The sequence below is a fragment of the Oculina patagonica genome, chromosome 14, assembly GCF_052425735.1.
Source record: "Oculina patagonica isolate OP01 chromosome 14, crgOcupat, whole genome shotgun sequence".
In the NCBI taxonomy this organism is placed as follows: Eukaryota; Metazoa; Cnidaria; class Anthozoa; order Scleractinia; family Oculinidae; genus Oculina; species Oculina patagonica.
The window spans coordinates 5,384,198-5,401,063 of record NC_135771.1 but is presented as its reverse complement, the minus strand read 5'-3'; the positions used below and the strand labels follow the sequence as shown (position 1 = coordinate 5,401,063).

The window sequence follows — 16,866 nt, the reverse complement described above, 5'->3', positions numbered from 1 at the left end:
AGAAATTAATTCGTTTTTTTAACTATAATTTAAACTATAATTTATTAATTAGATTTATTGTATTTTTTTAAATTTAAGATTTTTATCACCATACTTACTAGTTTTTAGGGTTGCGCCTCGCATTGGTAACATTATTTTCCCGTTCGCGCAATTCCTTTTTGGTCCTTGTCTTCTTATTATTGTAAATTTTGTGACCAATAAAGTTGATAGACAGTTGTTCAAAAGGTGGATAACGCTATCCACCGGATAAATCATTATCCGGTGGATAGCGCAGTATGTTTTGTTTACATCAATCCACTGGATAGCGATTTATCCGGTGGATAGCGTTATCCACCCTTTGGAGCCTGATAAATAACTATCCAGTGAATACGGGAGCCAATTACTCGGAGCGTACAATTTTCATACTGCGCATGAAACAGCGTTTTCACAAGTAAAGTTATTTTAAGGCCCTGTCCACATTAACCCGAGTGAATTTAAAAATAGAGAAATTTGCTCCCAAACTAACAATTAATCCCCATCAAAAAAGTCTTCTCCAACCGAGACTCAATCCGTAAGGCCAGGGAAGCCTTTTTAATTTTAAAAGGCAGAACACTTGTTCCCGATTGCCTTAACATACGCGAAGAAACCTATTAGTTTTTCTACTTTTACTATTTTATTGTCATTTTTAAGCTTAGCATATTTTAAACTTTTTATTTTACACTATTTACATATTTCCTGTATTTAGTTTTACGTATTTCCGGTATTTCGTAAGATACCATTATCACCATATAAATTTAAACATAGCCAATGTAAACTCCACTGTACCTGAAGAAGGCTGGTTTGGCCAGCCGAAATATAGTACAAAACTAATTCTCTCATTCTACGTTGTATCGGTCTCTGCTTTTCAATTTCTGCTCCCAAACTGCCTTCCAAAATACTTAAGGGTAAACTTGGGGAAGGAGGGGGGGGGGGGGGGGGGGGAGCTGGCACATTTAAGTGATAAACCTAGCTTTTATGAATGTAAATGAACTCAAACGCTGCAAAGTGGCTTTTTTTCAATTACCAGTGGTACTTATATATGGGTCCCCTCTTTCTCCCCGCCCCCCTCTTCCCCCGGAATTTCAGTACTAAGTGAAGGTAGTTTATGTTGTTTGATTGAAATAGATTGTGACACAAAAGTAAAAAAAAAGATGATCAATATTTTCCAAACCGTTTGGTCGGCATTGTTTTCTTTTTATGCTGAAAAAGAAATCAGTGAAACCAAATACTTCACCACACGTGAAAGAATGCATAAACTTTATTTTTATGTGGCCCGCCGCATGATTTCTTATCAGAGTACTTTATAACAGCGATTTGTCTTGTAATCGAAGCAGTGGTTTTCAGCTTCGCATTTTGCTGCTGGCATTCTCATTATTTTAACTTGCGCTCCACTGGGCCAGTGACACATCGAGTCTGAAAAGAATCAATAATCACCACTCAGTAACAAATCGGCAGATACCAATCATTCCCTCCAAATAAATACCGTAAAACGTCTGCCATACGCTCCAATTCCTATAGCCCCTTGGTATATCTTTCTTTCAACAACAATCTTTTTTTTTATTGTGCCCAGAAGAGTTTTACAATAAGTAAATACATGCAAGAGAAAACATTAACAATAAAAAAGAGCACAGCCACTTAGAAATAGCTAAGGCTAATCGAGCTAAGTGGCTGGGCCAAGCGGAAGAAAATGTTGCAATAAAAAAACGGGAAAAACGGGACACGAATTCCAATCACACACACACGCACAGACAGAGAACAAAAAAAAGAAAAGTGTATGTACACACACAGAAATGAAAAATAAAGTTCAGCAATGTACCAGTTAGTAGTTGGAGATAATCAATTCTTTTAAGAGATTTTTGGAACAAGCGCGACTCTTAGATTTAAGTGAGTCATCAATGGAATTCCAAACTTTAGCACCGAAAAAACGAATGTTAAATTTGCCATAATTCGTCCTTGCTTTTGGCAGATAGCATGAAATCTTACTTGCCAGTCTGGTTTGATATTGATGCACTTTATATATTGGTATGATGCACTCATTCCCCCATTCAGGCTTTCCATTTTAACGTCCTAAACGTCCTCACACAGCCCCCCCTCCCCCCGGGGGGGGTCTCGCGTATGAAAAGGACGGGGATACTCGTCGTCTCGCTTAGGGTTGTAAATTTCGGATTTCTGGTCTTTCTTAGGGTGTTCCGGGCAAAACGCCATTATTTTTAGCCATAGTGGTCTCGTTTAGGGCTGCACACGAACAATAAAATATACAAATATATATTCTACTCTTAGTTTTTTGGTATCTTTAAGGGGTCAGAAAAAGCATGAACCATACCCAAATTCGTCTCTTTTAGGGATTATTTCCAAAATTTCTGACGAGCATCCCCGTTTCTTTCCTATAGCAGCCTCTCCCCCCAAACTCGACACACAATATTGTAAATCAATAGAAATAGACAATGAAGTTTTCGAGTGCATATCGAAACATTTAATCATAGTAACTATCGTACAATATATCGCTCATCAGAAGCGTTTAAGGCGTATCTTGTCAGCCCACTTTCAAACGTTTTTTTAATGCCGATTATAAGCCGACCCGGATTCAAGCTCTCCCGGTTATGAGCCAATGAAAATGTCAGTGATCGTATTCGTATACCGTAAAATTCCGCTTATAAGCCCCCCTGGTTATAGGCCCATCTATCTGGAGACACAAAAATACATCCGGATATATTCTCCTCCGGATATAAGCCCCCACTGCCAGATGACAGTACTAAACAGTGCTAAATGTTGCTTAATTTTGACTTTTTAACTTAAAAACGTATTTCGATTGACACTGCCGCTGCTCGTTTCCAAATGCTTTTTTATTCCGCTTATAAGTCCTCCCGGATACAAGCCCCATCCATTTATAAGCCCCCCCAAAACCCCTTACGAAGTTGTATAGGCCCAGGGCTTGTAACCAGAGTTTTACGGTATAATCTTTCAGTAAGTGTAATTGAGGTTTCCCCACCTGTGCTGTAGTAGCAAGTTCCAGGCTGCATTCTACCGTATCCCGCCTTCCACCCATCTGTCCAATAGCACCTATCTGGTTTGCTCTCACATTCTTCTTGACTGGTATCCTTCTTTGCCGCCCAGACGCGGTCACGTTGGGCCGCGCCATCTACACAGCCACTGGGCACTAACAATACAAAAAGCGCAAGAAGTTAACTCGTTCCAAGATTTGACTCGTATTAGGCAATCCAAACTGATATCATTTGCATAATGGGTTCCGGATTCTGATTACAGGATTCGGAATCCCGAATTCAGCATCTACGGTTGCTATATATGTCAGTAATGTGTTTTTTTTGAAATTCAGTCAACTCTCTCTAAAACGGACACCTTCGGGACCGGCTCCAACTGTCCGTTTCAGAGAGGTGTCCGTCTTATAGGGGGTTTAGTTACAGTAAAATGAGTGAAAAAAAAACAGGAACCAACACCAGCTGTCCGTCTTATGAAGGTGTCCGTCCTATAGAGGTGTTCGTTAACGGAGAGTTGACTGTAAACACTTTATATTGCGCGAATGAAAGTTATTTACCAAAACGGTAAAGCGTTGTTCTATGAAACAGACAAAAACTCGTTTTTTCCTTTTTCACAATGAGTTGGTATGGTAAAAAGTTCGAAGAATTCGAAACAGCCACGAAAACCTATAAATCCTTTTGTGTTTTCACAATCTCGCTCTTTCAAATATCACTTCAAATGTAAACACAAAAGCGATTTCTACGATTTTGACGTCCACCAACTCAGTAATTATTAAGTTATTTTTTCTAAATATAGCAATTCGTAGCGCTTCTGTGAATTATGATGAAGAATGTTGGCTTTTCCAGTTTGCTTTCTCCCAAAATTCGATAAATATAAAAACCTTCTGCAGGCTACAAAATTTTATGCATAAATACCCGCTTCCAGTGTGAATGTGTCAGCCATGCTAGGAAATCCACCTCGATACAGGTTTTTATAACCAGAAACATAGCCGTCTCCAGTTTCCGAAAACTTCAACCAGTTGCTGCTCTCGGAGAGGTAACGTGAGCCTGCCTTGCCTTGCATTCGAATGGCAACCACGGGACCCCTCCAACGCTCTATAATGAAGTTGAATTTGTAGCCATCATCCCATTGAGGCTTGTACGCGTACAAACCCCATTTATAGTAAGTTGGGTCTGCGTAGAAGTAGTAGCCAGACGGAGAGTTCCTTTTACTGAGAATTTCGAACCGGAAGACATTCTGGTTGTTGGCTCGTTTGCAGTGAATGAGGAATGTGGTGTGTTGACCTGGTACTGTGATGTCTTTTCTCCCAACAGCATCTTTTGCGCCACAGCAGCGCGTTCGTAGATAGCTGTTATCAGTTTTGTGCGTGGCATACGCCCATACATACTTGTTGTTGAAGGTCTTGATTCGCACGTATTTTCGATCGTTGCTGTTCGGCTTTGGACATATCTGATCTAGAAATTCTGTAATTGGAAAGTATGGAAATATTTTGAAAACAACACGATCAAATGAGGCATTTTTTAAAAAGAGAAAAATTCAGCACATTTATCTATCTAGTTTCAAGACTAAGACAGCCAAAAGGCCAATACCGTAAAAGCTATCAAGCCCGCCATCTCTTTTAAAATCCCTCTCTGAAATGACCCCTATGCAAGTTAAACAATCCCTCCTTTCCTAAGATGGTTAATTTTGACAATTTATGCACAAGATAACAGGGCACTTTCACGCTTATAATTTCAAAAGCGTTAATTCGACTTGTTTCCTTGTTCATAAATTGTCATGATTTACCGTATCCGTGATGCTAACAATTCTTTTCAAACGTATTTTGTTATCAGTAGATCACTGTTGTCATAAAGGATTTTACGAACTTACATAATTGTAGTATACTTCATGCCAAATTTTCACGCCGTGGTTAGCGACTCCTACCTTGTTGATTGATGTTTGATACACCTTGTCCATACCGCAGCAGTTTCCCTTTAACTTCTAAAAATGTAAGCAAGAAAATTTTATTCGTAAGACTGAACCAACTAAAGAAAAAAGTAAGTGGCTTACAGCTTCATCCGCTTAACTCCACTGTCTGTAACATGAAGCTCCTAGGACCCGACCCGAAGTAGTGCTGTTACGACTCTCCCCCCCCCCCCCCCCCCCCCCGCGTTGGATCTACCTTAGACTACCCCGGTCGCTTTGAAGGTTTGACAGCACCCGTTTATACACTTGGGTTGAGGCACTGAAAATCAAGTGTTTTGTCCAAGAACACGAAACAGTGACCACGGTCTTGAACCCGAGCCGCTTGATCTAGTCATAAGAGTCCGGCGTACTACATAAGAGCTCGCTAGGCCACCGCATCCCACAACTCTAATATATATAAAGCATCCTGAGTAAAAACAGATAAACAAAGATAGCCTTGAGTCATAAAGCATGAAAGCGAAAGATCAGAGCGCAGAGGAACCCGGGAGAAGAAGTGTATATATAAAAAGGGGGAACTTGTTTTGACTGTTTTGTTGTCGTTGCTGTTATTGTTGTTGAATTCTTTTTTGGTTCTTGCAAGCATAGTAACAAAACAAAGTATGGTTTATCGAAAGAGATATTATTTGTTTTACGAAGTTTCACACATAACGAATAAATAAAAACGGCCGTAAGTTTCAGAGATTTGTTGTGGTTTTGATAAATAATCAAAGCTTTTATTCCATTACCTGAACACGTGACTGCCAAGAGCAGGAAAGATAACACAGAAAGAGAGTCCATAATATCAGCTGACCGGCACTCAGTGACAGACTTTTTGACAAGCGACAAGTATTTGAACCTGTACATGTAGAGATAAAATAAATTTCAGGCTGTTTTTAGAGCTGGGATAAATCCAGGAAAGGGATGGAAGGGCTGAGTTTGCGACGAGAGAGAACCTTTGCGTCATCAGTCATAAATGCAACACCCACTTCACCTCTTCTTGGTAAAATTAAAAAAAAAATAAGGTTCTCTGATCATGAGATGCAACTTCCTGCATTCTTCGGGCATTTAAACTAAAGGGTGGGCCGTGGTCTCTTCCTCTCTTCCCTAAATCACTTAGTTGTAGAATACATGAGCACAATAGTACAAAATCATGTATTTGATCGATCTGCGCGCTTTCTCGATCTTTTTTCCTATTTCATGCTAAAACATGTGATTTTTCCTACGCTGTTTCAGTCCCAACCCGAATCAGAAACTGCATTGCTTTAAAAACACGGGCTGAAACAAGAGCTTTAAAAGTGACAACGGGAACTGCAATTTAAAAATTGCAGTTTTCCAAAGATTAGAGTCGAGGAGTTCAGAATCAGGCAGAAATCTACAAACATAACGACGTCCAAACAAAGCAACAAATTTAAAACAACAGCTCTGTAGCTCGTTTGCTTAGAGCGCCCAACCGGCATCTGGGAGGCCATGGGTTCGATTCCCGTCAGGGACTCAGAATTTTTTCTTTGTCCCATGCTCGTGTCATGTAGAACATCTTATCTTTATTATTTATTACCGAGCTTAAAATTTACCATCTTTATTATGTACCACAAAACTGCATGGTTGTTAGCAACTTCAATACATGTTACAATTAAAAATGTTTCCCACTTACCAACTGATACAAAAGATATCAAGGGAAGATTTGTTTTAGAACAGCTTAAATAAGAAACGGTGTTTTGCGCGCGTTTCTATAGATGTGACTAGAATCTACCATCACTGTTATTCGCTTTTACTTCAAAGCTCTAAAGCTCAGTATCGCTTTAGAATATTTTCATGGGGTTTGAAAGTTTTAAAACTCAACATCCATTGTAATAGATGACAAAATTTTAACTGACAAATAAATAGCATTCATGAATGCCTCTCTATTCAGAACCTTCCCATTGTGCTATACATGAAAGCGGGAAATCATAGGAAGCTGTTACCTGTCGAGTTACCTTTGGCGTACCGTATTTACTCTAATAAGCGCCGCGGCGTTTATTAAATTTTTCGCACCCGAAGTGCGGCGCTCATTCGAGGGCAGCGCTTATTTGAGGGCGGCGCTTATTTAAAATTCAAACGCCACAAAAAGTCTTATCTTTTACAGAAATTAAAATTAGTGTCATTTGACTGTTTGTCAGTCTTCGTATCTTGCTGAAGAGAGAAGTGGCGCTAGCTAGCTGTCCTGGCAAAGTTCGCGGCCTTCACAACATTTACAGAATTACGTATTGCAAGAATGTTTGATAGAAAGACTAAAAGGCGAGCGGTAAAGCAATCATTTTGAACTGCAAAACATCGCTTTTGATGGAAAGAAATCTCCAAGTTTGTTTTAAAGTTGCTTTGTAATTCCTCGAAAAAGCGCCGCATCGGGACTGCGGCGCTTATTCGAGGGGCGGCGCTTATTAACTTTTTTGCCTCAGATGCGGCGCTTATTCGGGGGCGGTGCTTATTCGAGTAAATACGGTATACAATAGAAGGAAGTATAGTTGTCTTAGTTTTAAGGGTCGCTTACCGCTCGGATTAAAACGGACTTTTAGCAGGACGAACTCGAAAAGTTCATGGATTTTGTGGATAGATTTTTGTTAAAGATAAGCTAGCTATAGCACATAAAGGTATATTAATTTGTATCAAACTGAGATTATATAAACAAAAACCAATAACCAATAGCATTGTTGCCACTTACCTCTGTATTTAGCTATAGAGAAGCTGATTGCCCGAGAAAGGTTTTGGATTAAAATATTGTTGCTTCGCTTCAGGCTTCAATTGTTGATCAGTCAATGGAAAGACAAAAGGTTTGTTTATCTGAGCTATGAGGATACATCTAAAAAATTTAATTAGTCTTGGAACGATCGTCGAAACAATAAACCGTGTTTTTACCGTTAAAAATTAATGTGCCGCTTTACCTTTTTCAATAATCTCAGTCGGAACGTAACTAACATATACTGGTGCATGGCTTTTTCTGCTGCAATTTACAAAGCCCGGGCAAACTTATATACCGTCAAAATAGACAAAGGCTGCGAAAGAGATTTTAATCAGTCTAACCAGCCACTGAAACAAGCTACTCGGAAAAATAATATTTGAGGTCTCCCAGTAGGAGTCGAACCCATGACCTTCCGTACACCGGTCGAACGCTCGAGGAAAATGGCCTTGTTTCCACAGTCTTTTGTAGTTCATTGAAAGAGCGTTCAACCGATGTACGGAAAGGTCATAAGTTCGGCCCCGCGTGGGAGAACTCGGAAGTTTTTTCCTTCTATCTTGTGTGACTGATTGACTAACATATTTCTTATAATTCCTCATAGGTTTAACATATTTTGCTAGTTGCTTTTTTGATTTTTGGCGAATTTGAGAAATAACCCGCCTCGCGCCTGTTATTTACCTGAAGGTGAATAAACTGAAACAAAAAGATCTTCGGCACGTTTGTGTGACAAACAAGATAAGGTTGTTGTTTCATGTAGACAATTTAACACCTACGAACGAGTGTTTTTTTTACACTTTAACAGTCTTAAAGAGCTTCTGTTTTGTTCCTTTACAGTTAACGCGGTGAATAATTGAGACATGTCTCGCATGCATGGTAGCTTCTGGTCCCAGATTAATTAGCTTGTGAAATGAAGCGTAGAGAAGGTAAGAAATGGTGATCTATTTGTTGTGGCTTGTTTCGGCCAACGGCAGTTAGTATATCCTTTCCTACAGAGCAGTGTGCTTGGGCTATAAGGTATGTGTTGAAGCAGAGTTTTAATTCTACAAAGATATTGGTGTGAATGATGTAGACTTAATTATAAAAGCAAACGGTTTAATAAGGTTATTTTTTTTGTTAGCATTTATTTGGCTACATGCAAGCCTAACGGGCACAATAACGTGAAGCAATGGCAATGTACCCCGCTTAAAAGCTGTATTGAAAATATGACAACTATTAAGAGGGTCTGAGTGGGGTTCACTGATAACCGTGAACGTACCAGAATTTTAACTGACAACTGACCAATGACTCGAAATTTTATCTGACAACTGAAAAATCCCTCCCCAACTGTCATTTTCACCGGCATCTCATGGGTCACAGTATCCACTCCACATTAACCCAGTTACCGACAACATTTACAGCCACAATGTTAACCAACATCTCAAGATTTCTCTTGATGAGTAATGTTTTTCACCCGGAAAATTTTTTGCTGTTTTCCACCTTGCGCTCCGGCCTTCCGTTATTGTTTCTGACTTGTACCCTTTCCCCTCCCCGCACCTCATTTCTTTTCCTTTTTCCGTCACCTGATTTTCCAAGTGGGACAGGTCAGTTGGGGGGGGGGGGAGGGGGGGGGGGAGGGGGGGGCTTGCTTTGGAGTCGGTTTCCATAGGAGCCGTCCATCGGCACAGGGACCAGGACACTAGTGTATTACTTCCCCCACTTTAAAAGCGGCTGCGGCTTTCCTTCTTAATTACATCACCTATCTGTTGTAGCACATACAGCTACACTGATTAGAAACATGCTTTTCCTATTTGCCAATTGAGTTAATTATAAGGCGGATGGAAGCCGTGAGATACACAGGGCAATATATTCCTGAATACAACCGTTAGTTTAAGCGGTGTTTCTCATTGTTACTCTGCTTTCCAGGATCAAGCGATTTGAAGTTTGACAGAGCAGTTCGAGGATTAAGCGATGTTTAACTCTATTGCGTTCAATCTTGTGGTCGCAAGTTTGGCTCTAGTTACCACAACTGAGGCTACAGACAATGAAGTGATAACATCCCTGATCCAAGCCTACAGCACTGGAGGGGAAGAGTCCCCAAAGTTACTTCAGTTCACACGGAAAGGCCATGTTCGAACAAGTCTCCATGCTTGACTCCATGGCCTTGGCTAAACTGGGTAAAGGCTTAGAGGCGAGTGATCAGCTCGCTTCTCTAGCTATGCAGTCCATTCTTGCTGATTTGCCACTTGAGTATCAGGCAGCCGGTGGTCTTATGAAACTGATGCAGTCAGACAGGTCGTTTTTTAAAAACACCATTGAGTCAGTACAGACAAATCTGGACACGGTCTCGCAAGGCATAAAACAAAAGCTGACGCAGTTCCAGCAGTCCAGTCAAAAGACGAATGAAGACAAACAAAGAGTACAAGAAGAGATCAAAGCCAGCGTTGCAGAACAAGGTAAATATGTATAAGATACAGACAGCCAAAGCTGCTTTACAATTGGTTTAACCAACAACTGTGCAACTTGCATAAATGCTTTGCAATGGGAACACGGAACGTGGAAACGAAAGAAGAGTTTGCTGGTAATCACCTTTTTGCGCGACTTTCTCTCTTAGTCCTAGTATTGTTAGCATCATAGTTGTCTCTTGTATAACATCACCTTTTTTAATATCAATAAATTCCTCCTTTTTGGATCTTGCATGTGTTTTGTTATTATAAGACATAAGAACAGGATGCGTATCTGCTTGTGTATAGATAAGGCGGCTTTCTTATGACTATCACACCGAACTAATACTTTTAACCTTTACTATTAACCCTACTGACACAAGTTCAAGTGTCTGGAGCATCCATCATTAAGACAATGTTGGCCTTTCGTCTAAATTGTATTGTAATGAGAAAATCAAAAGTCGTTGTATAAAAACATCAGTTGGTTCTATTTAAATAAAGTACAATGCAGGGAAAGTTTGTACCGCGGACTTACTATAGGAAATATTCACTTATTGATCTCCAATTCAATTCGAAATTGCTGAAGAGAAAGATGAAGTAAGCTAATTAAGCTTTTCTTCTTCATTTTAGATCAGAGGGATCTCTTAATTAAGCCTTACCTAAAACATTTTCCCACGTACACTTATTTTGGAAAACTAGTTCTGCATAAAAACCATATCAATCACTTTTTCTTTGATAGACACTGCCAGGCAAAACATTTTCGACGCTTGGAAAGCTGATTTTGAACGACTCCAACAAATAGCCGAGACGAGTAGGCCCTCTCCCAAGAAAGTCAGAGCTTGGCATGTCTATGGCAAGGCGAAATTCTTTGTGAAGAGGTTAAAATTCCCGCCAAAATTAAGAGTCGGACCAGTCTCGGACATTCTTGGGATCGTTGTCAGTGGAATGGGACTGTATGATGCAATCAAAAATAAGAACACCATGGGGATGGTGAACAGTGTGCTTGGAATCGTTGGCAGTGTTGTGGCCTTGAGTTTGTACACTGCCGCGTTGGTTACTGGGCTTCAGGTATTGTCCACTATAAGCGCGTTGGCTGGCGTCGCATTCTTCATAGCCCCGCTAATTGTCCAACTGTTTTGGCCGACAAATTTGGCCCTGGAAACGGCGAACAAGTTGACGGAAATCTCACGCAATGACCTTAAAGGCTACCAACACCAGCTCGGGAGATTCACCGAGTCTGGGGCTCGTAGGTGAGTCTTCAGCTGAGTCTTTTGTTGGCCTGCATTTAGAATGAAATATTGGGAAGGTTATTTAGGCGGTAGAGTTACATATATAATCGTTGTTCCCCGAAAACAGACAATAGATTGATTGATAAATTGATTACTTTTATGTACAATCCTATGTTAAATACACAAAAGGCGCAAGTTTATGCCCTTGCAATCCTTAGAAGAACCACGTAAGGATATTTGCTTCGCTATTTATTTTCTTTTTCAGTTTTGGCTGGATGTACCAGGTCAACTCTGGCGTGCTTGTTGAAAGAATGATCCAACCAAACACGCCCATCAAATTTTGGCAACCATCCTGCTCTACTCCAGGCACCACCCCATGCGATCCCAAGACAGCTAATTATCAAGAAAAGCGTTATTTGGTCCTCGGACGAGAACGAAAATCCCAGTATACTAAGCATGAGTTTAAGTTGGACCTGCCTTACGACTTTTTTGGCGTTCCTACTGAATCCAAGTTCTGTGGTAATACTATCAACGTCAACACCGTGTCATTTCGTCAATATCTTGAATTCCTTGGGAGGAAATACCGCAGCGATCGTGGACGATTGGTTGGAAACTACCAGCGAAATGTAGAGATTGATACTCGGGCAGTACCCCAGTACAACGATGTGGATGTCAACCAATGGCCCGCCGAAGACCAAACTGTAAAACGGGAAAGAGAACCAAGCCAGCTAGATGCAACAGAAGACATCAAATGTGAACCGGAGAGTGATAGAATCAGTATTGATGAATTGTCTTTGTTGAATCCGCAAAATGGAAGAGTGACAATCAACACTGGTGCAGGGAAGGATGTGTTGTCCATCAACGGAATGATTGGCAAGGTAGAAAGTAATAAGGAAAACTACCTGGTAGCAGATTTGGGAGCAGATGGTAACATGCTGTCCATGGGCGCTGCACTCGGTATAGGAGCGAAACGTGGGAAGCTCATGTCCGGAGTCGTGTTCGACAACACGGGTGGCGCTGGAAAAGTGTGCTTCCGTGCGGGAGATTTCAAGTCAAAAAGATGCGTGGGAAGTGTCAAACAAGTGACCATCTTTAAGGGCTCCAGGTAAGAGCGTACGTATTGGGTGATAATGTATGTAGCCTTGATGACAGAATCAGTAAGAAAGGTGTCACATGAGCTAGTTTCGGACTGCCAAAACTCCGGTGGCGGTTGCATAAAGGGAAAGATTCCAGGCCAGGTTGGCCCAAAGCAACAAAACCCATGGATGTATTGGGACACTATGAAAGTACAGTCGTTCCCAGGAGAACACAACCTACGGCAACAGCCAGGGCTGCAACCCTGCATTAAACATTGCCATGATTGCGTTTGAGTTCATCACGTGAATTCGAAAATGCAGCCTTTTGTCTTTCTAATGCTGACTGTTTTTTGTTCTTTGTTTGAATTACAGACTTCATGATACAGTTGTCATTGGGGGCAAGGGACCATTTACTGTCATACAGAACACGGGGGCAAACGAATACGTTTTTGACATGGCAGATATTTTGGCAGACAGGACACAAGGTAAGCAGCCAACTAAAAACGTAGCTAATTAGAATCTCAATGATAGGTACAAATTGAACGAACGTGTTCAGGGAAATAGCCTTCAAAATAGTCAACTACTATACTACTAAGGATGAGTACTTCTTCTACCACCACGACCCTAACCCCACCTCTACCACCATAGCACTACAGTACAGTATACCACCTACCTCCACCAATAGACCTCTCCTCCTCCTCCTCCTCTTCTTCCTCCTCCTCTTCCTCCTCCTCCTCCTTCTCCTCCTCCTCCTCCTCCTCCTCCTCCTCCTATAGCTATTACTACTACTACTACTACTACTACTACTACTACTACTACTACTACTACTACTACTACTACTACTACTACTACTACTACTACTACTACTACTACTACTACTACTCCCACCACCACCACCACTACCACCACCACCACACCATGCCACATACTACTACTACTACTCACCACACCACCACACCATTACTACTCTTACTACTCTTTTTGAGGGGATCAAAAAAATTAGTGATGAGTATTTTGTGATCTCAACAGAAATTAATCATAAAAATATTGAAGATCCGATACCAGGATTCATTATAAGAAGATAAAAAGCGTTCTCTGGTAAAATATTCTAAAAATTATTAGCTTTCGACAGCCAGACCGCTGTCTTCGACAGATAATAACTATTCAAAGTGGCTAGGAGCCACTAAACTCGGAAAATTTATTATGAAACACGAATCGAAAACAACAAACTGACAAATAGAGATTTGCTAAAACAAATGATGTTAAACTTTCCACTGTTCAGTTTACTTCACTAGCTTAGTTTCATTGTCATCTAGCTGCTCATCGAGAGCAGGCCGAAAGGGCAAGTGATAGAGTTGCAAATTGTTTTCTTTCTTTTATATTTCCTTTTTGTTTTTTGAAGGTTAGGCAAAATAATAATATCATTAGAAAAATTAAGTTTTGGTCTATTTCAAGAAAACTGACATTAGTACAATATTTCGGCTGGTAGTTAAGCATGCATGTACCGTATTTATTCGGCTATATAAAGCCGAGACCCTAGACTTTTAGTTTTTGGAACCAGTTAGACTCTGACAAAAAATAAACCCAAATCACTCGGCTATAAGCCGACCCAATTTTTCCTTCAAACTTTAAAACAATCCACGTGCAGCGAGCCAGTCAACATATTCGTTAAATCACAACTATGTAATTGAAAAACAACAAAACACTGATAAAGAATAAAATTATTAATAGAACCGTACACAAGCGTGACAAAACATTCACCTGAGTTCAGAATCCTATCTCAAACAATCACGCATTCTTCTGAAGAATTAAGCGGTTATCGATCATCATGCCAAAAGCAACTGGTTTTCAAACAACTAAATCTTCAAATTGAAAGTTGTTGCCGAGGTAGAGACAGTTCAGAACAACTGCAAAATCGCCAGAGAATACGGGATGATTCAGTAAATCTTCAAATCATCGCAATTCGCCAAGTTGTTAGCGAAAAGATCAAGCAGATCAAGCGGGTGAACTTTAAATGTCATCAAAACGAGACATGTGCTGTTACCAGTATTTGTCTAGTACTCTGAATCCAATCAAACTTTACTGGAGTGGTTTCTTTTAGCAGAGAAGTCGTGGTATTTTAAGTTTTCGGTTTCAAACAAGAATATTACATCACATACAAGCTGATTTCTGTCAGATCGTGTTACAATGTTTACCAAGCGCGTGGGAATAGCAGCTTCTGATTGGTCAGTTTCTGTTGTCGCCACAACAAGCCAAAAAGATCGAATCCTGACCCTTCTTCCCTTGAAAAGTCACGTTAGCAGTGATTCTGCAATTTAACTAAACTTTAAGGAAAGGAACAAAAGGAAAGGAACAGTCTCAAGAACAGTCTCAGGCAGAAATAATTATTGTAGAAGAGATTGCAAGGAAATTGTTTAAGACATGCGGGATTTCGAATGCCCTCGTCTGTTCAAAAGACGATCACAGTACGCCGACAAAATAAATAATATTCCAGAGCGAGCCGATGGACGACGAGTTCCAGCCTAAATATCAAAGAAAAGGCGAATAAAAACTTCATTCCTAACGTTGCTTCATTAAACCAAATGGTTTCTAAAGAGCCGCCACTAAAATGAAAGGTAATGAGCAAGAATAAATTACAAACGCTTGCTAATAATTTTCGTTTGTTGATGATCGCTCGGCCTCGGCTTATAGATGAATATTTCATTCAAATTTAACTCTTTTCTAGTACCATCGAATTTTTTTCGGAAATACTCGGCGATAAATTGAAACCCCAATTTTTTTTAGTTTTAACCAGTTCTCAGTAAGATTTGGTGAAAATATATAGCCTTTGTGTACTTCATATATGCGCATGCGTTCAGCACAAAATTCCGTGTGCTTGAGTCTACGCCTGAAAGAATGCATACCACGAGGAGAACTTTGGGGTTTCAGAAACAAACTTATAGCATTTGTGTACTTCATATAAAGTAACACAGATATGGCTCGCATTTTACCCAGCCCCCTACTCGCTTCACAAAGTTAATTGATTAATTCAATTTGATATTAATTAATTAATTGAATTAAATTGTGGACAGGAATCGAGTGAAGGATGGAAGGAGTGAAATCGGCCCCATAACTAAACTCGGAATTTTCCGAGTTAAAATGAAGTGATAAAATGGACTTAAAAATTTGAATTTGGATATTCAAATTTTTAGGTCCATTTTATCACTTCATTTTTATCCGTCGAAGACAGCAGTCTGGCTGTCGAAAGCTTATAATTTTTAAAATATTTTACCAGAGTACGCTTTTTATCTTCTAAGAAATTAATCACGTCCGCTTATTGTACTTAACGCAGGTAACCCAACCCGCTTCGAGATCATGGACACCAGTGGCAATCCCCCGTTAATTAAAATTCGACAGTCCAGAGGCGACCCAGTTACGCACGAAACCAACGGGAATGACGTCATCAAGTTGAAAACAAGTGACGATGAAGTTGTGGTGGAGATACGTGTCACAGGATACGTGACTGACGTCGACATAGTCCAAGGATAAGAGAGAAGATATGTAAAAGCCCGTTTTGTCTGTTCAACATGCATAAAAAGTCGGCTCAAATGTTTATTGTAATTTACTTGTATTCTCGAGCTCTAACAAATCGCCCAAGCATTTTTGTAATAGAAAGTTCTAGAGAGTTGAATTCAAGGGGTTGTGGTTGATAAAACTAATGTACTGCAAGGAAAGAGATAAATAGAACTCTACAGAACGCGTTTGTCCTTGTTAATTTTGTTTTCTATTTTAGGGCGCTTTCCATTTGTCAGAACTGGCCGGTTGGTCAGGTGAATTTGAATGTTAAGTGGGCCTTTTCTAAACGATTTTCCCTACAAGTCCGCCATACGGTTACCAATGTATATTATTATGTATTGGCTGATTTGCCAGGACAAGTAAAGACCGGGCCAAACGAGGATAATAGTTTATGAGAGTTGACTCTCATGAGAGTTTACGTCAACTCTCATCGACTATTTTCAACTCGGGCCAAACGAGAGAAAACTCTCATCTACTCTCATGAAAAATTTGAACACGTTCAAAGTCGATGAGAGCGCATGAGAGCGCACGAGAGTCGATGAGAGTGCATGAGAGTTCCATGTCAAACGAGAGTGAGAGTTTAAACTCTCATCAACTATCATCCTCGTTTGGCCTGGGCTTAATTCTTCTCTCGAATATAGTGGTCTGGGCGGCCAGTAAATCTGACAAATGGAAAGCTTCCTGATATTGGGTAGAGCAGCACTTAATACAGGTACTACAATTAAAAGAGACTTTATTTACGAAAAGACTGTCTCCAACGAAATATAAAGTGTGACCTCAGTACGGCAGCGACTATTGTTCTTGTTGTTGTTTTTATTTAACCCTAGTTTCTTTTGGGAAGCACACTCAGTTTGAACGTCTTTAAAGGGAGAAGCCACGAGCCAAGCGGCCCACACTGCCGGAGCTTATCCCGG

The 16,866-nt window shown here is 40.3% G+C and overlaps 2 protein-coding genes across 3 annotated transcripts; one reads left to right on the top strand and one right to left on the bottom strand.

Moving 5' to 3' along the window:
- Positions 1–1,265: 1,265 nt before the first annotated feature.
- On the bottom strand, positions 1,266–7,750 carry LOC144638704 (uncharacterized). Its single transcript, XM_078497923.1, has 6 exons — positions 7,658–7,750; positions 5,706–5,815; positions 4,939–4,995; positions 3,930–4,478; positions 3,008–3,175; positions 1,266–1,431 (listed from the first exon to the last, which is right to left on the bottom strand). Exons 2-6 carry the CDS (start codon positions 5,755–5,757, stop codon positions 1,310–1,312), a joined length of 948 nt encoding a protein of 315 aa, XP_078354049.1. The 5' UTR covers positions 5,758–5,815; positions 7,658–7,750; the 3' UTR covers positions 1,266–1,309.
- A 610-nt stretch (positions 7,751–8,360) lies between these two features.
- LOC144638570 (uncharacterized) lies at positions 8,361–16,797 on the top strand. 2 transcript variants are annotated; one of them, XM_078497760.1, is made up of 6 exons: positions 8,361–8,595; positions 9,575–10,104; positions 10,832–11,342; positions 11,587–12,426; positions 12,770–12,882; positions 15,729–16,797. In XM_078497760.1, exons 2-6 carry the CDS (start codon positions 9,777–9,779, stop codon positions 15,923–15,925), a joined length of 1,989 nt encoding a protein of 662 aa, XP_078353886.1. In that variant the 5' UTR covers positions 8,361–8,595; positions 9,575–9,776; the 3' UTR covers positions 15,926–16,797. The 2 variants fall into 2 exon arrangements, with proteins under 2 accessions (XP_078353886.1, XP_078353887.1); XM_078497761.1 differs by lacking the exon at positions 8,361–8,595 and adding an exon at positions 8,608–8,686.
- The last annotated feature ends 69 nt before the right edge of the window (positions 16,798–16,866 follow it).

What these genes read in the sequence shown, in the direction of transcription:
- LOC144638570 (XM_078497760.1), top strand. Translation starts at nt 9,777, where the DNA reads ATGTTCGAACAAGTCTCCATGCTTGACTCCATGGCCTTGGCTAAACTG. An exon ending in ACCATCTTTAAGGGCTCCAG is followed by an intron (nt 12,427 to 12,769) that starts GTAAGAGCGTAC and finishes TTTGAATTACAG; the next exon opens with ACTTCATGATACAGTTGTCA. An exon ending in TTTGGCAGACAGGACACAAG is followed by an intron (nt 12,883 to 15,728) that starts GTAAGCAGCCAA and finishes TACTTAACGCAG; the next exon opens with GTAACCCAACCCGCTTCGAG.
- LOC144638704 (XM_078497923.1), bottom strand. Translation starts at nt 5,757, where the DNA reads ATGGACTCTCTTTCTGTGTTATCTTTCCTGCTCTTGGCAGTCACGTGT. An exon ending in CTTGGCAGTCACGTGTTCAG is followed by an intron (nt 4,996 to 5,705) that starts GTAATGGAATAA and finishes TTACATTTTTAG; the next exon opens with AAGTTAAAGGGAAACTGCTG. An exon ending in ATCAAACATCAATCAACAAG is followed by an intron (nt 4,479 to 4,938) that starts GTAGGAGTCGCT and finishes TTCCAATTACAG; the next exon opens with AATTTCTAGATCAGATATGT.